General features: G+C 39.2%; 1 protein-coding gene across 1 annotated transcript in view; it reads right to left on the bottom strand.

The window, feature by feature from the left end:
• Positions 1–27,423, bottom strand: part of LARGE1 (LARGE xylosyl- and glucuronyltransferase 1) — a gene marked incomplete at its 3' end in the record, with an annotated part of 273,098 nt that overhangs the window by 91,062 nt on the left and 154,613 nt on the right. Inside the window, exon 6 of the mRNA XM_080627788.1 lies at positions 12,570–12,741. Coding sequence (XP_080483914.1) covers positions 12,570–12,741 — 172 coding nt within the window. The remainder of the gene's footprint in view (positions 1–12,569; positions 12,742–27,423) is intronic.

The raw sequence follows: 27,423 nt of genomic DNA on the forward strand, positions 1-27,423 counted from the left end.
CTGACAGCTACACCTGACAGAGGCAGTCTTTGGAGAGTAGAACAAAAAGTAATAGCTGTTTTGGATGTCTTAAGAAGCATATTCTCAGTGCATTTTTGCAGAGGGGGACATGTAAGCATGACTTCCCCCTAACCCCTCCCTAAGTCCTTAAACTTAAATCACAGCTCTCCTGTCTCTGCTTTGAACTCTAGTTGCAACTTCCTTCAGAGTTTATCATTGCTTTTCCAAGCACTGCTCACAAGGGGACAAAAATGATGAAACGTGCTCTTCAGGTCGCAATACTCTTTCCAGAGATTTCTAACCCAGTCTTTAGGCCTTAATTTTGACGACCTGGAGACTTTACATATTGTTAGAGAAATTATTAAAATCTTCCTCTTCTACCAAGGGACAAATTAAGAATAATCATGGCTTTGGATCACGAAAATCAAATTTCTCTTACTTTAGATTCTGCCTTCCAAGCTTCATCCCAAGAAATTAGCATTCCCATCTGCCTTCAGTGTGAAAGTCAGACCTACATAGTGAGGTACCCTAGAGCAATATACTTCAACCAAGTTAGTCCAAGCCTCACTCCAGAGATGGCTCTATGTTCATTAGTATACAGGATCTGTTCATGACTGAGACACCCAGCAGAGCAAATCTGATAGATAGTCAAGTGTGGGCACAGACTGACATTTCTATTGCATTAGCCAGAACACATGACTTGAAGTTTATGCTGACTTTAAGCTTTCTATAGAAAGACAGATGGTATGTGATCCAGGGTAAGGTTTCTCAGAATAGTTAATCCATTAATATTTTGGCAGAGAAATGAATCAGTGAATTTATGCCAGATTACCACTTAGTGCTAGGTGGCTATGACATTTTAATCTCTAGGTTTTTATTTACTCTATCACTAAACAGCAGTCTTCATCAATAAGTTTCTGCACCTCATAATTTTGCGCCTTTTAGGGGAATGTTAAGTACAGATCTGGATATCTGAGGAAGTGTGCCTTGTCAGTTCAGAGAGTGTGTTCCAGCAAGAAACTGCAGACGGACCTCAGGTGTAGGCTGCTAATGTTTTCAATGCTCTATAGAAAACACATGGTGATGAGAAGATGGAAAAAGGGTTGTAAAACGTAAGAAAGATGAAAACCAAGGCAGCTCAAATACTGGTGTCACATCTGCAATAACAAAATAGCCCTGAAGCACATGAAGAACTATTGTCACTGAAACACACTAATATTCAAGTGTGGTTTTTGCTGCCTACTCTTAAACAGTACTGACTGTACTGGCCAGGTCAGGCTAATGCTGATTATATGTTCTGTATTGCCAATATACTGGGACTCTCAGTGGAATATAGTGGATTAGGGCAAGTACTCTTGTTACAGCGCTAGGGAAGAGCTTATTGCAACCTGCAGCTCTTTCTTACTTCCGCTTCTCTTTAAAAAGAAATCTCCACAAATTCTCCCTCTGCACAGGTACATATTCCAGATTTACATCCAACCCTGATGTGGTCCCCTGGACTGCAGACTTGCTTCTTTACCTAAATTTGCCTCTTACAGCAATCTCAGTCAAGTGAAACAGGAGAAACTGAAAGAAGGACTATTTGATGATATAGAGGACCCCATTAAAAATGAAGCTCCTATAAGGGGTAACAGCTGTCCTAGCATTAGTGCTGGGTAAGGCAGCACCAGTTTTAAAAAGCTCAGGGTACGTCTATTATTTGGTTTGATAATACTGTTCTTTAAGAACCCACACATGCATATGTCCTGCTCAACAGTCTTTTCTAATTACTAAAGAAGTGGAAAAGATGGGAGCTTTGAGCATCTGCCCATGGTCCAGCTCTTCAGAAAATTAAGATCTAATCCAGCCATAAACCCCAAGCATCAACCACAGAGTTTACAGCAAGACTAGCAAAAAAGAAGAGGCTATGCAGGCTGTTCTGCATTAGAGGCAGAAGGACTGTTCAGAAAATGGATTTGTACTGAATTAGTTATTATTTACTTATTTATTTACTTCACTTAATTATCATTAGTTACTTACTAGTTAGTAAGATTAACGAGAAGAAATCACAGGCATGCTGGTCAGCCTTCAGTAATTTAATTGAAACAGGAACTAAGTTTAAGGTGATATAGAAGTCCCTCTGAAGCTTGGCTACAATTTTTTTCATGGAGTAGAAGTCAACATGTCATCAGGATACACAGGAAAAGGAGAAGACAGTGTTTAAAACATTTAACTTCAACTTTTGACTTATTAATTTGAAACTTTTTGATGGGAGAAAGGAGTTGAAGAAGAGCAAAGGAAGGAATTGTGTCCAGCAAATCTTGACTAGATTAAATGGAACAGGTCTCATCTGGAAACTTCAAGATCATGAAGGGGATTTCTAACCCATAAAAATGAAGGATAAGTAGCAGTCTAGGATGTAATTTCTTTGAATGTGATATCCTAGGGTTAGAAGGAACAGGTTAGAGGGAGACACTGAGAAAGCAGGAAGGGAATCCTGTTTCCCACTAATCATCATCTGCAGGTAGGGCTGAAAAACCCAGAGCGAAACCTGAAGAATTGAGGGTCAAATGTGAGGAAGTAATAGCAGACTTGTCTAGGATTGCAGAGGGGTTAGAAACCATAAAGCATGTCTGAACTATATGATGTTCCCTGCTGCCTACTTGACCTTGACAAGGGAAAACTCTTGTGAGATCGCAGCAGGAAACTTTCATGTTCTTTAAAACATGCATTTAAGGAATGAAATGTTCATTCATCATTGATGCAACTGATTTCAGAAAACTGACCGATTTGTGCCTCCCCATAAAAATACTTATCAGCAACAATCCCCATGGCTGCCTGGCTAGGCTGGTCTATCCTCTTTCCAAATACGTTGTGTGGCTTGTGATAAAATTATGAATCCGTAACACTGCACTCTGTACTACAACGGTTTGCTGGGACACAGTAAATGGTCTGCAACTGGTCCATAACTTCAATGTGAAGTTTGACAGTAGAGATGCACAGTAATCTATCAGAATTTAGGAGAGATTATATGCTCCAGCAGTCCACTGCTCTAGGAGAACCAAATAATGAGCAGATGGAGATGCAGATTTGTGGAAGGAAAAGCTCTATTACCATTCTTTACAAGCAAAAGAGACTTTGCAGAACACAGCTATTAAAGACACCACACACGGAGAGGGAAAGTCCTCAGTACAGATAGATCCCAATCAATTTAGGGCTTGCCAGGTTACAACCAATACTCTGAAGCTTGCAGGCTATCAGCATGCAGCTGGAACCAACTCTCAGCACGAAGCAGTGCTTTGTAAGAAGGCTGCCTTATTCGGCAGTTCTCACTTCAGCCACTGAACAGTCTCAAGGAGCAGCCCCATGCAGAGAACACTGAAGTAGTCCTGTCTTTTGATGACTACAACTATCATGACAAGTTGTTTTTATCCTAACTCCCGGGTACATAATGTAAACCCTAGCTCCTGTTTTGTTGGTTTTGTTTGAGTATTTACTCATGTGGACTGATTAGCCAGCCCTGATCCACATCCCCAAAGATGGAGGTAAGTAGCTTCAGTTTCACTTAGTTGTGCCTACTGGGTCCCAAGAAGCTGTTCTGCTGACAGCTTTGGAATGAATCCCAGAACCATGAGGAGCAGAAGCAGCTGACAAAGGCTCATCTTACACCCAAGCAGGAATAGCATCAGCTTAGATCTTGGGATCTTTTTACGTATTCAGGCAGTGCAAAGGAAACATAAACTGGCCTGGGTCTTCACCAGGAAATGTTGAATGTGCATCTCTTTCACTGATATGAATCTGAACACCATTTACTGCAGGTATGAATTTTGCACTTTCAGTCCAAATTCTTTTCAAGACCAGCCCTTGTGCAATAGAAGATGTTACAGATCACCACACTTGACGCTTAAGACCAAACTATGAATTCCACTGTGGCTACATGCATGAAATAAAATAAAAATACAGAAAAGTTTTGGACACAATCCCTTCATTTTACTGTACATTTTTATCAATCATCTTTTGGTATGTATCTGGAAGGGATAGGATAAAAATCTGTTGGCTGTTAGTAGTGTCTGAAAGCACAAAAAGATGTACCTTGAGGAAAGAGTCAGAGGGAAAAAACCTTCTTCTTTTAATTGAACTGCCAGGCCTATGCTGAATGCAAGCTAGAGGTTACTGCAAAGCACATGGAGTACAGCAAGCTTGAAATGTAAGTAAAGCAAAGGCACTTGGGAGATGCAGGGTGAAATAAGCCATTAAAGGCATACCTAATTCTTTCTTATAGCTTGAGGGTTTAAATGGGGGGGTTCAAATATTCCTGATTTTCTAGATTGCTTGGGGAAAGGAACCCTGTAAGGTTTCTATTATTTCCACAAAATTGGACTGATTACTGTTTTCATTTATATGGATAATTTTTAGTTCATGCAACCGTCCCCAGTTATTGCTTGTGGTGTGTTTGTACACAGCTTTAGTGCAGTTGTCATAAATTGGCTTAATTTTGTAGACCCTTTCTTCTCTGTTTGCTTGGAAAACAATACCTTGCACACATCCTGCTGATGGGACAATCATACCATTGACCTCTGGGTGACACATTCTACCTTCCAGCTTGAGCCTGTGAGACAGATATTCCCTACTCCACTTTACCCTATGCAAATCCATGTGCTGCCAAGGACAGTATTTACAGACATAATTTGTTGCATGAAACCAAAAAGGTGAAACCTCAGATGAGAGCTTTGTAACTGGAAATGGGGCTTTAGGCCCTTAAAAATATGTATTGCTAATGCAGAATAAGGTAGGCTCAGGGAATATGCCTGGTTCAGAGAGGGAGAAAACAGAATATCAACTCATTACAATGCATTTCACAGAGAACTGTGAAAAGCACATGTGCTTGACAGATTGCATGTGATTAGAATAAGGGCCTTAGGCATGGAAACCTATCTATTAAATATCATTCTTTCTTTAGCCCTAGAAATATAGCTATCAAACCCTAGAGTAAAACTTCATTTGTTAGGTGAATGACCCGGATGTCTCATCTGCTTGGCTTTTTCACAAATGCAGAGGTGAATCATCATTACACATTACTAATTGGAATAATGGACAAGTTGCCACTCCCTCCATATTCACTGCCTACTCATATACTTGCTCTGCTTTACTGTCACCCAGGGAATGCAGAGAGACTGGCCAGAGGGATTAGTACATGGACTTAATTTGTATACTCCACCCAAGAAGATTGGCAGACATTCATCTTGAGATTTGTTTTAATAGCCTTCTAAAAATATATATAAATAAACAAGTTGTGAGTTGATGGGGCAGGAGTACTCAGTGTATCTGAGGAGGAACATGTCTATAACTGCATAAGAAGGTGAACAGATTGCAGGAGAAAATGACCAACCCAAAACATTTATTGGTGGACAGTAACTCCTGACTGATTCTTCCCTTCAAGTAGTGATAGGGGGTTATTATTATTTTCCTCCTCAGTTTGTTCCCACCCTCTCTTCTCCTAGGTTTTCATTTCAGCACAGCTTACAGGCATCCCACTCCCAGAAATGCACTTTTTCTCTGCTGAGATCAAATACACAAAGCAGAAATGCTTCTTCTCCCAGTGTGTACCCTCTGGGAGACAGATTTTCTAGCTTCTGGAAAGTCACAGTTTCTGCTGGTCAAGGGAGATGGTGATATGCACTTTGCTCTTCTGATGCTGCACTTTGCCCAGATTTCTCACAATAAATATTTGCAAGGCAATTCAAAAAGCTCTAGGTCCATTCTCCATGGCTGGAATATGAGAGATTAGTAGAATTAAAGTACCTTGAAATCCTGAAGGTAAAGCTCCGAGGAGACAGAAACTGTTTTTTTGCTTTAACACTGTGAGTCATGCAATGTTTAGTTTGGGTGTTTGATACATCATAGCAACTAACCCAAAAAGACAGCTGTAGAATGAGTGGCAGGTTTAAAAAGACTGGAGAAAAATAATGCAGGAAAAGCACTAGATTGATGTTGAGAAGGTAGAAAAAAGTCCTCAAAATTGCAGTATAGCCAACAAGATTTTATTACAAATCTTTTAGTATGTGGCGAGTTTTTATTCTGAAAACTCCAGTTGTGGAATCAAAAGATGACAAAAGAATATCAGCTTTCATTTTAAACTAAAACATTCCTAGCCCCCATGGGAAAAAGCTTGAAAACATGACCAAAGGGTATCCCTTGGAAATCAAAATGGAAAAATAAAGAACCCAGATCTTTTATTTTATTTTACTTTACTTTAGAATTTCCCCCACCATGAGTTATACCTAATTTCTATGCACTGTTGGCCTTTCACCTCTAAATGTTTCTGTCTGGTGTCAGAAACAGACAAAGAACCATTCAGCTAAAAAAGAACTACAGATGTCTCAGAAACCGCAGCCATTCTATTTTGGCAGCAATTCATAATCAGAATTTTCTGATTATGTCCCTTGTTACATTAAAACCCATAAACTAGAATGTGCACATGCTGATCCCTATAATAAACTCTCTCCCCTTGAGCTCATTTACTGAGGTCAGCTTTCTTACATACTTCCTTCTCAACATAGGAACACCACAGCAAAGCAAACTGCATATTGAACAAGTATGGAGAGACAGAAGTGTTTTTCCCTGGGCCCACAGAATCAGTAAGCCCCATCTCTTTGCTTGATCCCCATCTAATTAAAATCGGCAAAATTAACCTCTAATCACAGTTAGAAACTTGTCTTTTTTTCCCCAAGTATCCTAAATCCTTACTTTCCTGACACTTCACCAAGATAAATCAGTGCTCACTCCTGTAGTTTCACACACAGATGATAACAACAGCATCATGAGACAGAGGAGCACGACACACCCCAACATTTCTATCAGCTATACCTAACGAATAGGATCCTTTATCAATGAAGCTTCAAAGATTCTGTAGCAGAAAAGAAGAAAACATCACAATGTAACAATTTGGAATAGAAAATCTTAAGCAGATAGAATCTCCACAGGGACCTTTTCAAAGAAAAAATGTGGAATAACCCTAGGATGAGCTATGTACTGTAGTCTAACCATTAAACACGTACACAAGTCTTTCAGAAACTAACAGATGTTCCTTTTATGAGCAAAGACAAGTGCCATTCGGCCTTTTTAGACACCTATAAAAATTCAGATCATTTTAAGCTATTTTATTAGCTGCCTGACAATTTTATTAATGCACTCTGCTACAATGTGATCCTGTTTCCTTCAGAAAAAGACTGACTCATAATGGAATTTTACACACACTTAGGAGCACGTTGCTAATGCCTTCTCCTTGATTAGTAAGAAAAGAAAACCTATTGTACTGACCAGAAGGAACAGAAAGATCTCTGCAGGATTTAACACGAACAGTGTGTCAGCCTGCAGAGATCCTGTCTCAAAATGACCCGTGGAAGCTTTAATGATTTACTCAGTGTAAACTGACAGACTGAACTACAGGATCTGCCCAGAATCAATTCTGTGGCTCAACTACTGGCTTCAGCCATAGGTGACAATGAATTTTAAATTTTAATCTTGGCAACAACTGAGTATTTTACATCACCATAAGAAGAGCACACCTATAAAAACTACAATTTCTGCAGAAGAGCCTAGGTCTGTGACAGGTACCGTTTATTAAACTGGGGATTCACTGATGGAGCCAAATTCAGGGAAATTTATACAGCACCTGCTGACTCTGCCTGACTCTCACCCGAGCCATCAGCATCTCACTTTCTGGCACACTAAATTCGCACACAAATGAAAAGTCATGCATGCATTTGATATTACAACCTTATGCATAATAGTTCTTGTAGGAATATCATTACTAAACCACCTACACAGGATGTTGAATTTTTTGATGCTTGTGATTTTTTTTTTGTTTGCTCTTTTTCCTGAAGAAGCTGCAAAAATAGCACGAACCTAGATTGTTACCTCAGGCATTCTGCAGAGCAATATGCCAAAGCACCCACATACTGAGTGTTTGCAAATTTTAAGTTTGGGATTGACTATGTGCCGGTCTCTCTTCAGCTGTGGGCACTTAATCCCGCACCAAAATCGCTGTTGACCTTTTCTGGTATTTATGATGTCAGTATGGATTTTTATCATTGTTTGAGCTCCTGACACAAAGCAAACAGCTTCTATATAATTTTTTTCTGTTCATGCAAAGTGCGAATATGGGAATCTCAGTCTTCCTATCAAGCCTGACATTTCTCCTTCTTGGATGCTTGATTAATGGAGGTAGGCGACTCTGCCTTACTGCCTTCATCAGCTTTCCAGAGAAGACTACTTGCACAGATGAACATTAATTGTAATTTATATTCTCTGGATGACTTAGTGTACAAGTAGAGTTATTTGAAATACATTAGTTATGTACTATCCAGTTGCTGTTGCACAGAAGTACTTAAAATATTCATCATATCAGCTAGCTGTATTTTGAGACTAACACGTAGTAGTAGAACATCACTGTTCAATATAGTCTCTGAGTTATGACATGTACTTAGAAATACCATAATGCCCTTAGATGTGGTGTTCTTAACTCAGAGTCCCTCAACACTGATCTCTACAGGGACTATTCAGGTCTCATTTGTCAGTCTCAGCTGTGACTCATGCACAGCAATGGCCTAAAGAAACAGGCAGACACAAGAATTGTTACCTGATGCTAGGTAAAGTACAAAGAGTCTCGTGCTACTTACATGTCCAGCACCCAGCACAAAGAGACTGTGATTCTGACTGAACCTGCAACCCACAACACAACCTGTAATTATGACAACTGTTACAGTCAGGTCCCAAATAAATTCACAATACTACTTACCATGAATGCTCTTGAGAATCCGTATTTACCATACATTTAAAGTAGAAACTGTAAGTTTGGAAAAAACCTAGACATTTCAGTACTAATATTTTGGGTTAGCAAGAATAATAAACCAGTTAGCTGATATGGCTTTTAACTTAAAGATTGATGGCTGAGAGCATAGCTTTGGACTGCTTCTTTTCTCAGAAGAATTCACACAATTTCTGCAATAAAGGCATATTGGTTACACTAATCCTTACTGTCTGAAACACTTTGCAGCACTTCATCCAAGAATGCGTATGATCTACAGTCCCACTCTTCTTCCCTTAGGCTAGGTGCTTTCTCAAGTTTAGAACTGTCAAAATCCAGTGAAAGATGAATAGAAAACATAATCAGTGTCAACTAAGTCACGGAAAACATGCATGACAGGTTATCTTCACCAGACTGGCTGTAGTCTCGCACCTTTGAAGTCTGTATTTTGGAGTTATATATCAGTCCTAGAGAAACAGACTGCCTATCTTTGGGAGAGCAAGAGAGAATGAGGCTAAAGCAGAAATGTCCAAATCCCAGCTGAAAAGCTGTATCTGACTCTTGAAATATAAGTTACTGCTTCCTAAAGACATATGTATGCATAGAGATTGAAGCTTGCATATAGAAAGAATACAACTATAAAATCCCCATAAACTGCTAAGAGAAGTTTTTAAATGTTACATTGCTTGAGACACTGTTTCAGGCTACCAAAGAAAGGTGTGAATTTCTCCCAAATCCTAAGGTTGCAACTTCAAAGAAGAGATTTTAAAATGAAATCACATATGTACAGCCCTAATTTGTGCACTCACAGAATAGCTGGCTCATTTATTGCAAAGGCATATGCAAAAAGCTTATCAGAAAAGGGAAGAAGAGCAATAATTTACAAAGGAATCCTACTTCCTTTTTTTCCATATAGACAGCAAATGCAGTAAGCAGCTTTACCACCTAAAATATTAGGTTACTGGGTAAGGGTCTGATCTTTTCAGCAACTCTTGAACGGAATGGAAGAAGAACCTATGCAGAACAAGAATACAAGGTATATTGCAAGTGCTATTTAAAACATACTCTGGGCCTTTCTATACAGCAAATTGGACCTGATTAAATTGAAACCAATCCCAAATCAGAATTTCTTCTGTTTAAGTAGTATTTCAAGAAACACACTAGGCTGTCCCAAAGAAATCTTTATAAACTTACTTGGGACTTCTGAGGGAGAAACAAGGAAGGGATTAAAACATCAGTTTAAACCCCGTTCTTTTAGAAGAATATTTGGGGCAAATGACATGAGACATCCTTTGAATCTTCTGTAATGCTGTCAGGCTGAGGACAAATTGAGAATCACCATATGATATAAACCAATATTTACAGCAGTAGAAGAGCAACAGTATCACTCCAACTTACTTGCCCTTGCTTTCTAGGATGTTCCATTTCCACTGAGTCACAGAACCACAGAATCATAAAATCATTTAGGTTGGAAAAGAAATTTAAGATCATCAAGTCCAACTATTAACTTCATACTGCCAAGTCCACCACTAAATCATGTCACTAAGTGCTACATCTACACATCTTTTAAAGACCTGATTCTTATCCATAAACCCTCAATCCTATCGTCACCACCATCAAGCTCATTGTTGCCTAATGGGACTGCATCCCCTGATAGAGGCTTGAGAATAAGCTTGTGCTTGGACATATTTATTTCCCTTTCCTACCCAACGTACAGGATCACTATTTTGGGCATATGAGCCTCACAAAGTCCTGGGGCTATGGAACTGTCCCATTAATTCTTTCTTTGTGCATGAATGTCCAGGAGATGAGCAGATAGAGATGCTGACCAATTTCTTGCCAGGATTAAAAAACTGTACAGAAGCAGGTGGTCAGACGGAATTAAAAAGACAGACTGGCCAACTTACAAAATCATACATTTGGGAGCTGTGATACGTATGTTATGAGGGCTGGCAGTAGCACAGGAATTCTGTCTCCATGTGTAAGTTAGAGCTTTTCACAGCTCTTATCAGCTTAACAATCTTGCCTTGCTCTATAGAGACTGACTTACACCCACTTTTTAACTTCCAATAATTATCTTTCTCTGTGTTTCTGTATTTTCTGTCTGTATTTTTTTTTCAGTCTTGGGCCTGCCTCTGCTCCATATTCCTTTGCTTTGCTCCATACTCTTTAGAGTAAGTCTTTATGCTTGGTTTCTTTCCCCAAGGGACCTTCATTGAAACTATGGCAGAAAATACAAGCATGGAGATGATCCCCCTAATTTTGTCCATGCAGATTTTGCCATCTTTGACCATGCAGTGCCCAAGTTCAGTTTATACACATTTCTTTACCTGCTACATCATGCTAATACACCATATTCAGTAAAATATTATTATTAATGGAACAGTAATACACAGTGGGACAGTACAATAAATACATCAGCATTACTCCCTAGACATACATTTATGTAAGTTATGGTTGTCAAGGTGTATGTTTACATGAAACTCAAGGTTCAGTGTAAGGAATGGCTTGGTGAAGAGGTCTGATCAATACCCAAAGAAGAGGGAAAACTTTATATTCCTTAATGAAGAAAGTTTGTGAGTAGTTCAGTTAAGTAAGAAGGTAATCACTTCTGGCCTGCTGAAGGGACAACAGTATATCCAGAGAAGGGAAAAGAAATAAATGTATATAGAAGCAAGCACTAGAACCCAAGCCTTGACTGTAGAGCTGAAGGTAATAGGTCCTGCCCATGAGCTGGGTACGGGCAAAGGCATTTCAGCACGGGGTAAAGTACAGTAAACGTGCTGTCTTTTCTGTCACCTTTCTAATGGAGTGGTGTATTTTGCTTCTGTAAATAAATACTCCCATTTCCTTAGACTGACTTTGCTTGAGGTGAATCAAGAGAGCTGAGGATATGCATAAAGGTTACACTTTTGAGAGGCTGTACAACTTCAAAGCAGGATACTGGAATGTCTCTGCACTTACCAGCACTGCGATACATATTCGGAGGGCAAGAGGAGAACAATAGGGCACGTCTGACTCTGAAAAGCTGGCAACATCAGAGCCTGGGAGGATTAAATGTTTTTTGCAGTGTGCCAGCCAGGAAAGTGCTCTGGTTTGTGACAGGGTAGTGGGGAACTTTTTTTGTGATTGTCTCCTTACACAATTACTCTGAAAGTCTCCTTTCTTAGTCAAACTATTAAGGAAATTTTCAAGCAGTTGTGTGACACAGGGATAGGTAAAAAAACCTACTTTAGATGGATACTTTAAATCTAGAGCCTTTTATCAACTCACTAAGAGGAGTAAGCAGTAACTTCTTTCTATTCACATGTAAAACTCTGCCCCCTCCATCCTCCTCCCTGGTTCAGGTATGATTCTAACTTCATTCATTTTCAGTGGTAACATGGAGAAGTTATATTGAAAGTAATAATTAATTTTCATTACCAAAATGCAATATAAACCAATTTCTTCCAAGTATTGAATACCAACAGGTACTTGAATGGCACACCACTACAGATTCCTCATAATTCTTTATCACCTAATTTATTGTCAAGCTCTCACCTGTCCCAAATAATGAGACCAATAAAACACACTACATAGATAATCAGTGTCCTCAATCACTCTGTACAGCAAATCATTGAGGAAAGAGCTCACAAATAGAACAATTATATTCAAATACCAAAAACTGAGAAAGTGAAAACATTTAACAAATCTCAGATAGCCCTTTACCCCCACTATACTGTTTGCTTTACCATTTTCCCTCCCCCTCAAATAAAGACAGTAAAAAAAATCATTAGAGTACCTTTGAATTTGTGAAAGACGGCCCATAGCTCAGCAATGTCAGTGGCAAATGTTATGTCTGTGTCGAGGACAATTACTCGCTCAAGATTGGAAGGTAGAGTCTTAGTCAGAACCAACTTCATCAGCCCGTAAATCCCAGAGTAGTGTTTGTTGGGGATCCAAGACACTTCCGACTGACAGGAAAAAGGAAGTGGGAAAGAGGAAGAAAAAAATAATCTTCATTAGAGAGAGGAATTCTTCCTGACACTAGTTTCTTGTAACAGTGGGAGATCGCTGAGGTGGAAACAGCCATCTAAAATCCTGCTTTTAAATTAACTTCAGAGGCTCTGCAATATGATAAAGCTGCTAAAAGATTTACAAAGGGTTCTTCAAGGCAACTGCTTTACACAATGTAATTGAAATTAGTTGAGCCTGTCCAATTTGGTACAATCCATTGTGAGTCATCCATGTATCTTGATAAAACTGAAATATATTTTTAAATCAAAACTTCAGGTGTACTGTATGCTGCTTTTGTTTTCAAATGAAACAAAAACTTTTGTGTTTGCCATTCCCAGAATTTTATGACTCAAGTAGAACTAACAAGCTTTTTTATTTTTTCTTTTATTTCTCACAAATTTGAGGGCATAATTTCAAAAGGCCAGTCATTTAGAACAACGGGCCAGAAAACTGCGAAAGAATTACTTCTTATGAACTCAAATTTTTCCTAAGCCTTACATCTTTAATTTCTAACTACAGACATCACACAGACATGCCCAAAAGTGAAGAAAGTGTGAGAACATTTTTAGCCACATTTTTTATTAGTTACATATTGAATAGGCAAACCCAAACACATTTCTTCAGTAAGGGCTAAACAAAACATTTCTACAGCTTCTAAAATAAGTTGGGATACTAAACCCAGTATTACATTGTGCTACTGGCACTAGAATGTTCCATGAGCTATGCTGAATTTTCTTTCTGTAAGACTCAAGTTCTCAAATATCAAACATCACCGGATATAAAAATGGGATATAGAAGTTTTTGCAAAGTTCCTGTTGCCCTGTCTGAAATTCCTCATTTAATGTTTAAAAGGGCATGCACAAGAAATCTCAGATTTTAAGTTTTTCCCTGAGTCATGCTCTCATTAACTTCAATTAGCATTTTGTCTGTAGGGGACCTGAGTGAGGCTGATTTCGGGATTTGTCCTGGCATGCTATAGTTCAGAGAACGTAGGCAGAAAATAACTGCATTCATAAAACAGAAGATTTATTCTGTTGTTTAACTGTCTCATATCTGTTCACTGGTACTGTAAAGTTTTTATGTGAAACATCTTTTCGCACAGAAGAACTCATTTCCTCCAAAATCCTTCAAGAAAACCTTCTGACAAGAGATAGGTTCCTAAACGTTATTTGGAAGCTGGAAGAGTAGTTGAAGAAAGGCTAATAATAGCTGCTTAGAGACCATTTCTTTTTGAATATAAAGTAACAAGGCCACTGCTGATGTAAGCTGACCTGCTCTTTTCCCTTTAAAATGGCAAACAGTTGTCTTCTGTATTAACAAGGTTACTGTACCAGGGCAGAGATTTTCCCCACTGCTAAGTTCATTAAAAAGACTGAAGGTAGTAGAGCAAACCTTTAAGGAGAAAGGCAAAATTTCAAGGGGAAAGGCAGGAAAAGCAGTTTATCTTAAAACAACAGAAAGAGCAAACTGAAGTGGGAAGTTTCAGTTGTTTTTTCAAAAGGCACCGCATCCTGGCAATCCATTGGTGTGTCCCATTGTGTATATAATTAATATGCAATCATTTACATATGGCTGGTACTGTCACCTCCAAGTGTATCTATTACTTACTTGTTCTTTCTATAGGATTTGCACTGTAAAATGCCAGAATTAATACAAGCAATGATTGCTAGGACTGTGGTATAAACCACTATGAAAGAAATTACAGAGGGAAGTAATACACAGCATGGTTAATTTATGGGTCTAAAGCACCATTTCATTTTTTTTTTGCTTGCTCTCTCTGTAATTTGTATGATGCTTAGAAAAGAGCTTGGGTCTCCCAGATACATGGCGATATTAAGTCTCTAGTTATATAAAAATAAACCTCAGTGATCCCCAGAAATGTTTTCTGAGTTTGAATCAGAGATAATTTCAAATGCATACCCTCAAAACTCCAGTTATTTGTGGTCCTAGCTCTCCCACATGAGGGACCTAGGAATGGACCATCAAATTAAGGTGTCAGCAAAGCAGAATTTACTCTGCTTCCCTGTACTCTCTATATCATTTTGAATCTGCCACTTGACATCCCTGCAATAGACCAGCCATGGAGATCAGCTCTCTAGTCATACTGACAAGGTAAAAGAGTTAAAGTACTTTTACAGGCTTGAGCTTGCTTTTGTTATTACACATCCCTATGCTATTAATTTTGGATGGCATGTCCTTCATTTTATTAGTCCAAACATACTATAGCTCCAGAATAACTCCTAATATGCTTATGCAAATAAGCCTAATAAGGCAGGGGTTCAGATCTTGCATAAATAGCCTGAGACAAGAAGGAAAGGTAAAAGGTGGTTGGAAAAGTATATCACCTTCAAGGAGCCATTATAGGTCTCACTGCATGGAGTAGATCCTTCCCTGGCAGTTCCTTCTGATCCAGCACACAGAAGCCAAAAGCCTACCATCCTGAAGCCTGAAAGGATCACTTCTAAAAATGAAAAGAGCAGTCCCAAATGGTCCATCACAGCTGACAGGCACATGTTTGATCTGAGCATATGATGAAGTTCGAACTCTCAGTCGGTTACATACACCTGAAGTTTTATCTCCTCTGATGCAGACTTGTCTAAGACATAAAGAGAGGTCCTAATTTGTCCCCAGTATAATTTCTTCATGGCTTTGCTATTCATGAATAATCTAACCATTCCAAATTCACGCTAAGGAAATCTTATACTCTCTCTGGGTACTACACATGGTCTTCCTAAAAGGAATATAAGAACACTGTGGTTGAATAGGTGCTTAGTAGGTAAGAATTGCCAGTTTGAGATTATCAAGGTGGCATAAGCACAAACTCTTGTAAATTCTGCAACCTCCAAGCTGTCCACTTTGGTATAACTGGTAACACTTAGCCATCTCATTTATCTAAATATTGTCTAAACATTTTCTGTAAGTCTTAATACAGTTTTTTTCTCTCCAGTGTAGTTAAAATGGCCTATATATGGAATGTCTGTGAATCATCTGCTTTGCAAGCTAGACCAGAGGTGCCTTCAGAGAACAAACACTCCTATAAGATACGGCAGGAACAGAAAAAAAAAGTAAAAGGGGAAAGTGAAACAAAATAGTGTGACACACTTTGCCATTTGTATAATTCTCAGTTCAGCAGAAATAGCACACCTTGGATCTCTGGCTCTCAAGATCTGGATTTTTGTTCATGAGAGGAGAGTAAAGAAAGGCATTTAGTTGGTGCTGACAGTGATTCTTGTAAGTAAGCTAAGTGAAATAGTATCTACTCAGTATAGATCTTTCATCAGAATCATCTTTATTCTTTCCATAATTGAAGACTGAAAATACACTAAATTATCTAAATTATTTGGTGCTTCTGGCTCTGAATATAGAAATTATATGCCTATAAGTCTGCATGCTGTACACAACTGATCACCCTGGTAAATGCCAGAGAAGCAGGAGGTACAGTCTCCATGACCAGCAATACTTTACCAGCATGTTGTCTCCATAACTATGCTCTGATTACCTCTGGGAACAGCTGGCTAAAACACAGCGGCTGTATGTATCCTAACTCAGCTTTCTCACAGTTGCTCCCACTGTATAAATGTTCATCAGTTATCAGAACTGCTGTTTTTAAGAACTGAAATCTAATAGAGACATATAACTTAAACTCATGCTTCCCTGTTTCTGTGACAGAGAGAGGGGAAACAGCAGCTCCTTCTTGGTTGTGAATGAATTGTATACATTCTCAAGTATTTTCATTCTTAAAAACACTTGAGTATGGTTGCTCACCATTGAGATCAAGAGCACAACTCTTCTACAAAGTCATCACAAATACATTCAGTCAGACTACAACTCTTATACTGCACTTCTTTAGGGAATCACAGTGACACAGTTTTCCCTAAGTATGCTATTTTTTCCCCACAAACAGGTGATGCAGAAATTTGCCCAGGCTTCCCAGGTGAATACTGATTGCTCTGTAGCTGTAAGCAAAATCTGCACACAGGCAGGTATCTTAAGCCTCTTTGAAAGACTCTTGAGACTCAGCAGACAGCAAATTTGGAAAACACTACTAACATGAACAGAATGACAGCAGGAACAGTGACCAACAGGAAAGGAAGAACAACTTACGGGTGCCTATATTGTGTCAGATCAAAAGTTCACAGAGCTCAGCAGACAGGATATGATAGTGGATGGTGGCAGGTGCCTACTTAGGATTTAAAACCAGGGAAATTCTACAGCCATACCACCCACATATATACTCCCATCCTCTAGCAATCTGTACCAGATTTTGGAGCTAGAGATGGTATTTCTTTTGTTAACAACTTTGGATGGATTTCTCATCTATGAATTTCATCTATTTTTTATGTCCTGTAAGTTTTTAGCAAACACAACATCCTGCAGCAGAGTGCCACACCTTATTTACAACTCCTGTTTGTTTGGACCCAGATACAGAGGGAACCTCCTGTGTTTCAGTTTGTGCCCACTGTCCCTTGACCTGTCACTAGGCACCTCTGAAAACAACCTGGCTCTGTCTTTACCTCCCTTCAGGTATTCATATTCGTTGATGAGTTTCCTCCTGAGCATATTCTTCTCCAGGCTGAACAGTCCCAGCTTTCTCAGCCTTTCATTATGTGTGAAGTGCTCCAGTCCCTTAATCATCTTAGTGAACTGGACTCTCTCCAGTATGTCCATGTCTCTCTTGTATTGTTGAGCCGATAACTTGACCCAGCACACTCCAGCTGTGGCCTCAACTGAGTAGAGTGGAAGGATCACCTCCCTCAACCTGCTGGTAATACTTTCTTGAATGCAGCCAAGGATACCACTAGCTTTCTTTGTCACAAGGGTACATTGCTGGCTCATGTCCAACCTGGTATCCACCAGGACCCCCTGGTTCTTTTCCGCCAAGATGCTTTCCAGCTGTGTGGCCCACGTGTTGGTACGTGGTGTAGTTCCCAGGTGCAAGACTTCACACTTCTCCTTGTTGAACTTCATAAAGCTCCTGTTAGACCCTCTTGCCTTCAATTTTCTTAATAGAATTCCTCACTGTCCCACAGAATATATAGCACCATAGCACCTCCTGAGCTGCAAAAAGTGCTTCTTGTTTAGCGTGGTAAAATGAGGGAGGTTTGGTTGATGAAGTGTTTTCCCTGGCAGCATGTCCTTAAACACTTTACACTGGAAAAATGCAACCTTCAATACTGTATTGATTTTCTCACTACATTCACTGCATCTTCCTAGATATCTTTGGCCAAAAAAAATCAATAAAAATAATCCTCAGCTATGACATAATATCCCTGTTCCCACTCCAAATAAAAGATACCATTTCTGCTCAGCTGACTTTGCAAAAGCATCACTAAGGCCAGTATCTTGCAAGAGCCTGAAGGTCAGACTGGCTGGGCTAATGAACCAGGCTGAGAAACAGCAAGTGTGGAGTCAGAAGGTGCCACTTGCATGTACCCCTTTCAGAGGTGAGCTAAATAAAAGGGGTCAAACAGAACCAAATCCCACCATCACTCAGAGTTAATGGGTGCAGATTCACTATGGTGGGGGGAAAAGCCAGTAGCAAATAGGGGGAGTCAGAAAACAGAAAAGGCTGGGGGAAGTTAAAAAGGCAGTCTGTAGGTAATTCTGCCTTCTTTGGGCTTTCACCCAGGTTTTGCTATAAAAAATACCTGGAATTTAGAATACAGTGACTGAAATAAGAGAAATGTTAACTAAGCCTTGCAATGAATGACTTGATGGAAAGCTGGATTTCCAAAAGTACAGTTTTCCTCATCACTGTTTTTCAGTTTCACACAGGGAGAATTTCATCCTACTATCAATTTTTGCCATACCTCTTCCCACATAAATGAAACCCGAGTCACAATTCCAGTAGCACTAACACAGATCAGGGATACTTTCGGGATAATCCTTCCCATTTCACACTGACCATCCCTCACGATATCTAAACTCTCTGCAGGGACATGTGGCTGATCTCATTTAGCAGGCTCTTGCTTCCAGGAAAGCAGTATCGACATCTTGCTGCTGAGACTGGGTTAACTGAATCATTGAGAAAGGAGGGGGGCACAGCATAAAATTTAAATACGGGTAGCAGTCATGCCTGCCTTTAGCACACTGTATTTTTTTTATACAAATAATAGTAAGGAAAGAAAAAAAAAGAATCAAAGTCACACAAGAGAGACCGATTCCAAGTGATCAAAGAGCCTGGGACAAAGAAGGTGACCGTCACCTGTAAGGAATGTCAAAAGGAATCTCCTTGCATCTCACCTTTGGAAAATCACTGTCTTTGCTTCATCCTTGTCAGGTATCTAGCAAAAATTAACAGAAGAGCCATATTCAAATAAAAACAGACTCTAAAAAAATGAAAACAGACTCTGCTTGCTGGATATCTTGTAACTTCAGCCTTGGATTTAATTTTGTCCTGGTGATTCACAGGTTTCAATATTCCCCCCTCTCCCCATAACAGGTCCTTACTATTTATATGAATGGTTGTCAAGGAAACCAGGAATCCAGCAAAGCTGGGTAACTTTTCTAGATTCAGAATTTCTGGTGCCTGAGTATTTACAGTAATAATAATAATTCACACTAAGAAACAACTCTAAGGAGATGGGAATTTACACATTTTTGCTAAAATTATTTTTCTGTTTCTGCTGGCCTTCATGGCTGTTGTTCTTACTCATCACAGAAGCCTGGGTGACTTTAATAGAATTCCACCTCATCTCTCACTTTATGAACAGATGATATCTTCCACACATACGTGCAACAAGTCTGGATACAAATAGCAGTGAGCAAAAAGGTTGAGATAGAAATGGATGATTAGCTGAACCTCTAGGTCCTGGATAATGTAGAGCAAACGCAGAAACTGTGAAGCAAGCCACAACTGGAAAGGAAGATTAGATATTAAAAAGGCAGAACAAAAAACCTCCCAAAAAAGCATCAGCATACAGCAAAGAAGAATAACTGCAAATTAATTCTCCTCTCTGTTGCAAACTCTGTAATGCAGTCTGACTGATGCTTGTTGTTCTTTTCTGTTGGGTTGTTCTTCTTTCTTCACAAATCTCTCACCAATACACACAGGGCAGACAAGTGGGAAAAACCTGATTTAAGAATGCATCTTCAAAACAACTTCCTTAATAAAAAAATTAACTGAGGGTGCTAAGAGTTAAGACATGCTCTATGTTTGGAACCAACATGCTTTAAATGGATGAGACTGCAGACTGTTACATAAGCGCAATGGATGTTTTTTTTGTCTCTGCTATTTAGGTAACAAGACATTCAGCCATACAGCTTCTTCAGAAAAGAAATAAGCACAAAGTAATTCACCTCCTGGATCTTTGAGGATTAGCTCCCTTCCCTCAATCTTTGGCTGGCTTTTCTCCATAAGGTTTCTATTCCTCCCTCCTCGCTTAGCCCCAAACTCAAATGGACAGTTTCCATTTGACTCTGAGTCCTTTCCTTTACTCTCATTTGAGACATTCTTAATTTTCTCCACTATCTCCAAAATACTGAATGCCCTCTGTTTTTCTCTATTCATCTGTGCAAGATGAAACTGCAGAATAGAAAAGAAAAATCTGGCCAGTTTCAGTTAGTGCTGTTTCTTGTTCCTTTGGGCCCTTCGGTCTCAACTTTGTATGTTTGCAGTGTGGCAGACAAGGGTGGAAGACCTACCAGAGTCAGGGCATCCTGTCAAAGGTCAGTGAGAATAAACCAAACACCAGCCTCCTAGTCCTACCTCCCCAGCAGAGGCAAAAAAACAAGTCTTCCCTGTAAGATAAGAAAAAAACTTCTTTTTATTTTCCTTTTTTTTTGATTCCTGTCAGTGAATGAGTGAAAAGAGACATGTAAGCTGGACTAGATCAAATGGCAGGAAGCCATTTCTGCTAAAAGCTGACTGACAGGTAGGTCTGGCAAGAATTTGGCCAGTGGTCAAAAGCAACTCATGGATGCCCTTTTCACTTCACCTGTATGAAAAGATAAGAAAGATCAATTGCATGCTTTAATTGCCAGTGGACTCAATCAACCAGCTCTTGGTCCTAATCCATCAGGGAAGATAGAAATCCATGAAAATATTATTTTGTCAGCTTTTTAATTTTAGTAACTATGCAAATACCTGCCCATTAACTGCAGCCATTATATGTTGTGGCAAAACTCCATGCAGCTCTCAGGGTGAAAGCCCAGAGTCATTCAATGTATATTTTTTATATTGTCAGGATACTAAACAGGTGTAATCAAGACACACTGTTCAGAATAAAAAGCAGCATCATCTCCTGCATCAACACCGTATGTTGGACAGACAATACCTTCAGTTCAGTGAGAAAAATGTACCTGAAGTGGGATTTTTTTCCTCTAATGGATTTTGTGCAAGAGTCCTTTTTTTTTTAAGGATGATGAAAGAAGGTAGCAGAACAGTTACAGTGATTATTATTAACCAAGTAATGCCTGAAAGGAGACTGCAGGTCTAAAATATTAGTTATCATTTGCAAAACATCCCCAACCAAAACGCCAACATTCTGAGGGAAGGACTTCTCACCCTTTTAAGATCGAAAGATCTTATCCTGTTTGTATCCAATACAAAACAGAATGCAGTTCAATGCAATAACCAGAGTTGCAGAAGATAGAATCACAGAATCAAAGAATATCTAAAGTTGGAAGAGACCTGTAAGCATCAGTGAGTCCAACTCCCTGTTCCTTGCAGTATTAGCTAAAACTAAACCATATGGCTAAGTGCAATGTCCGGAAGGTCCTTGAACTCTGACAGGCTTGGTGCTGTCATGACCCTGGGGAGTACGTTCCCATGACTGACTACCTCCTCAGTGAAGAACCTTTTCCTAATGTCCAGTGACAGTTTATGGAAAGGATGTGGGAATGTAGCTTCCACCAGACCACTGACATCCTAATATGAAGTAAAAAAAATAGCAAATACATACGAGAAAAAAGAATTAATTCTATGATTCAGAAGGCAATTACTAGCTACTATCCAGCATCCCACCTGTAAAAGCACCTCTCTCCAGAACTAAACTTTCATTGTCTCTGTCTTCAGAGCCTTGCTCTTGTGAAACTTTTGACAGCTGAAAATGCTGCACCAAGAAAGAGGCCATTAGTGGTTAGAACACACATCCATCCAGTTGGTGGAATAAATGCCATAGCCCATTATTAAGTCTCTTGTTTTCTACAAAAGCAAAGACTTGGCAGGAAAACAAATCATTCTCCATCCTGCACGTCTGGAGGCCAGAGTGGAAACTTCTTATATCACAATTATTGCTTGAAGAGAGAAAAAATATATGAAGCAGTGTGCTATTCACCAATGGTAAGTATTGTAACAGAGCAAAACTCCTGAGGACTAAAAAAGCTCCAGGAATACATCTGGGATAAAAAGGATAATAAAGGATAAAATGTATTACAAGTATGTACAAGCAATACTAACAATAACGTAGTATAAGAAGCACTAAATGCAACAGAGCGATGGGGAGGAAGCATTATTTTTCTTTGTTACCAGAAAGAGATAAAATGTCTCTTGAATAATGCAGGACTAACTAGAGAAACAACCTGAAGAAAATAAAGACATTATCGGGAAAGCTGGGCTCCTTCGAAGCAAGAAATATTGAACTTCGTGTTCAGGACACCTTCTTGCCTAGGTTCTGGTTAAGTATTGGTCAAATACTTGAGATAACAGTGAGTTTACATGAGTGGTGTTTAAATCAAGTGTCTATGTATCAGGCATGCATCTCTTACACTTCCTGAAACTTTTGGTGTGAGGGCCAAGGTCACCTGTGTCACCCTAATTCCAGATAATCTTGTAGTTTCACCCTAAGGACCATCAGATAAAAATGCAGTCAGATAGACTGGTGAACACTGATCCTAAATGGCTGGTTAAAACAATACAGCTGGAACCATTTTATAAAGGCTTTCAACTATATCAGCTAAAAACTGTGGAATCCATTCAACTGTGAAAGGGGTCAAACCTGAAGTAATGGAACAGTATATAAGAAAACTATCAGGGGACTGAAACGCTGCTGAGTTTTCATCTTTGTTGCAGAAAGGGTGAGACCTAGACACCAGCGTTGTACCATCAGAAAATGAAACTTCTGCAGGATTAAGTCAGTTTGATCTGAAAAGTGGTATCTCCACTAACAGAAATAAAATTACTCAATTTAGAAATTCAAGTGTTCTCATATCAAGTTGACTCAAAAAGAGTTGACGCCGTGGCATCTCATTAATAACCTTAGTATGGATCTCCCCTTTGAAGCAGGTACTCAAATTCCAAATCTGCCTGAATGCCCTTACCCAGGCTGAGATGGTTTCAGGCCTATAAGAAGAGTGACTTCACAGTGTGCTCGTGCTACATCAGATGCACAGCATAGCTTGTAATTTCCAGTGATGTGGAAAAGTGTCATACAAAAAGAGGTGCCCAGGTAAAGATGAATACAATTTTTCACTACAAGACTGACCATTTCAGCCCTCATCCTTCAGAATACTTTCTGCTTACCCAGCCTGCTCGACTTCTCCATGGGAAGGAGCTCACATCTGAACTATCATGCAACACATCCCTGAATTCCAGTTGTTTCTCAGAAACAAGCCAACCTCAAGTACATTACAAATAATGAAGTCTAACAATTCCAGCTCCCTCATGGTGAATCAAGGATACTCTTGGAGTCCTTCCAGCCTGCTACCATTTTTTCAGCTTATCCATCAGACATGGAAATATATGTACTTCAGTTCTTTGTAAATCTAAAAGCAAGGATCACTAAACATTTTTATACGATGCTCGCATCAATACCAGTAGTGAATAGGAACACCTCAAACAGTCACTGTTGTGACTATCAGGAATTAATTGCCCTATGTCCTTGCGAGCAAGTAAATAGCCATTAAGACCTAAGACCATAGTCATTTTATGTCTTCACTGCTTTTTATCTGTTAGTGCCAAGAGAGGAAACTGTGCTGGAACACAAACTGACCATTAACTCTCCCCTGCAAGTACTGGGGATATACAAACTACAACCCTTAGGCATATCAAAGTGTTAAATAATTTCTGTATGCCAAATGTCCTGTATTAGGACAGCAAAATGCTTTCATTTCTCATGGACGGATGAAGTTCTGAGAAAGCAGTTGCTGTAATGGGGATACATAGCACAAGCAATAGTTGCAGCCGTCAGTTTGAGGAACTGTGTGGTTTTAACTTCTTTTTTTCCCGGGGTACATTGGATATTCTGTCAAACTGAATATTTTTTGGAAAATTGAGATTTTTTTTTGTGTAGTTATTTATCTTTTCCTCATTCTCTGCTAAAATAGCCTTCCCTGAAGGTGTAGCACGTTGCTGCAACAAGTGATGTTTAAGAAGCCAAATGTGAAACAGGAATCCTTGCTATTCAAATGTCACCATCAGATACTATGATATAAATGTGGGTGATGTCAAAAAAAGGAGTTGGCTTCTTTTTCCTCACTTCACATATGTTACAAAGAGCAGCTACCCTGGCTTCTTGGTGGAGGTAGTGCATAGTGAATGTACTGCTTTTCCCTAGAGCCAAAAAAAGGTGGAGATACAGAGAAGCTCACAACAGATAAAGTTATAAAATTAACAAAGAACTCCAATGTTTCTAAAACACCAGTATAAGGGGGTTATAAAACCAGGGATGAGGCTTTCTTTTGGAATAGCCAGTTGTGCAGTAGAAGCACTGCACAACAGAACAGAATATGGAGGCAGACTGAGACCTTGGAAAGAGGCCCAGGATGCACCTCCTTTCATCATACTGGGCTTCACCCCAGTATATCAAATTCTTACAGTACCAAATCTTAAACTAAGTGACAACATTTGTAAGTCTCAGGAGAAATTACACAGATATCTCCAAAAAGCTATTGCACCTTTGGCATCTTGTCTTCCTCCACAAAGTCAGAAGTGAGGCTGCTTATGAAAGCTGGATGTCACTAAGCGGGTTAACAACTGCTGGAAGTCAGTAACAGCACCATGATTCCTATTCTCATGACCAATTTCTGACCAGCCTCACTGATTTCCACAGCACTTCTTTCATCATTGCCTGTTTTGAATATGCATAAATTTAAGACGGTGTAATTTTATCTAAAAGTACTTTTTTCATATTCTAGGCCTGAGTAATAACAGAAAACACATCTAATAATAATTTGTAATGTTGCATGGCTCTTTTTGTTCTGTGCAGAGAGGGATGGGAGGATAGAGGAAGTACAGCTTAGGCTACTCAGACTGCATGGATAGATTCTGACCACTTCACAAAGGTTCCACTGTGCTGGGGAGTTTGAATTGCTATCTGTTTCTTGGTGGATACTCATTTCCTCCCAAGCAGTCTGGAGGAAAATATCTTGGCTTACAAAACCTGATCTGTTAATGTCTAGTCATCTGTACTGAAAACCATGGATAAAAGAGCCTGTTCTTAGCGTGTCAGCACTGTGTCATAACCACAAGCGTATTTCATCATCTGAGATTTCACGTGTCTAGTATTCAGTATGTTCATTAGCAAATACACAAAATCTCTATCACAATTGGAAATTCAAATCGAAAACTAAGCCACACAAGTTATCAAAACCTGTACAATGTTTTGATTATAAATTTTGGTATTCAGAATCTTCAATTTGCATTAAATTATTTTTTTAAATAATTTTTTAAAAGAGAAAAAGAAAGGGCAGGAAGAAACAGCAGTCTATGCCTCTTATTTCACTGACGTGGAGTAGGCCAGTTTTCGAAAAGACAAAAGGCTTGTGAAATGAAGCAGCATTGTAAGTCCATTATAATACCTGACAGTATTTGACCAAAACCACAGTGCTGTAGAAACATTTTAATTGAATACCTACCACTGAATAAATGAATGTAAGCATAAAGAGATGCTGCATTTCACGTCCTGTATTGAATTAACAGCAATTAGATCTTGCATATGAAGTGGAAAAGAAGGAAAGTAACGTACATCTGCTTAATAACTTACTATGCCTCTGAGGCATACAGTGAACTATTTAACAGATAAACAACCATGCACTGCCCTTGAACAATACATTATCTGTATGCACTGCAATGCAAATATAGTCCAACAGCTATAATCCGTGATAATTAGTAGGCAGTCTCTAGTCTTGTGAAAATAAACTGTTATGAATATCTGATTCTGCAGCATCCAGTGGAAGTGCCTGAATAGGAAGATGATGGAATGCAGGAGAATGCTGGCCAGTTTTGTTGTTCAAGGCTTTATCAGCATTGTTATCATTGTTATCTTCTGCAGCTGATAAGACTAACACTAAACAAATAGTCTTTTGACCAAATATCATCTCTCATCTTCCCAACTGTCAAAGAGGTCCCTCTCTCCCATATTCAGATTGCAGGATCTGCAGTTCCGTTGGATGTGTTTGCTTGAACATGGTTCCAAAATTGGCATACAGCAATGTATGATACATACATCCCCACCAATACTATCATTCATTGGAAATGCTTCCACTGGTAGCAAAAAATAATCCCTGGCATTGGATTTGTTTTTCATTTGTTGCACAGACACTTACAAATCAAGCATACTTTAAATCATCACTGTCTTAGGGTAACTCTTGTGTGGACAATATAGCTGTCAAAGAGGACAACTGTTTGCTGTCTGGATGAGGAAGGGTGTCACCATGGTAAGGGTCCTTGCAGGGACATCTTAGCTGGATGCCTAAGTAAAAACTCCATAAAAACACAGTGAGACTTCATTGAGACTCCCTAAAACACAATTCTGTCCAATTTTTATGATCAGCTGGTCTGTGGTCTTACATGACCACTGCAAAACATGTATAATCCATTGTTATAGATTACCTTAACCTACGTACAAAGACTTTGTAACTATCTTAAGTATGTACAAAACATTGTCCTACATGATCACATCTACACATTGGAACTGTTTCTATTGATGGTCTTATCTTTGCACAATTGATTAACTTTGCAGCAGGAACTGTCTGGAAATCGCTGGGACAATCAGATTCTCCACCCAGGATTTTAATCACACATTTAAGCATACAAATTGGTCTAAGCACAGCAGGAACTGCCTGGGAAATCTCAAGAACTGACTGAAATTCCCGCTGGGGCAGCTCTTGTGACAATATGTCAAATACTTCTTGTGCAGATAGCCAGCAGTTCAGTCAATCACCTCCTTTCAGTTTGGTCTGCTGTCTCAAACCAGTCCCTTATCTCATCTATGCAGATGACTAGCCTGAGAGTTCCTGGACCACTCTGGGAATTAATAACTTAAGTGCATTGGGAGTGCACATAGGCACAGCCCTGAGACCCAGCTACATTACAATTATAATTAAATAATTAAACATTATTTTTCTGCTTAAGTCTTATAGCCCTTGCCCATCTAGCTGACCAAATGATGTCAACGTCTGACCTAGTGAACTACCTTCCCAGTTCAGGTGGAAGTGGCTAAGGAGTGATTCATCTCATGCTTAAGTAAAAGCCTAAAGTTAGGTGATACTTATGCTATGCATAATCACCACATATCACATTTATCACATATCACGTATCACATTTATCCCAGCTTGGTTTTGATCTCTGGATCACATCACTGAATTTGAGCGTGCAGACTACATCAGCATTTCTGATATGAAATCACCTAAGGCAGCACTTGTAGTGAGATGCGTGGTCTATTGTTTCTCGGAATAGTAAAAGCTGGAATACTGTGGAT

Source organism: Psittacula echo, assembly GCF_963264785.1.
Source record: "Psittacula echo genome assembly, chromosome: 1".
Lineage (NCBI taxonomy): Eukaryota > Metazoa > Chordata > Aves > Psittaciformes > Psittacidae > Psittacula > Psittacula echo.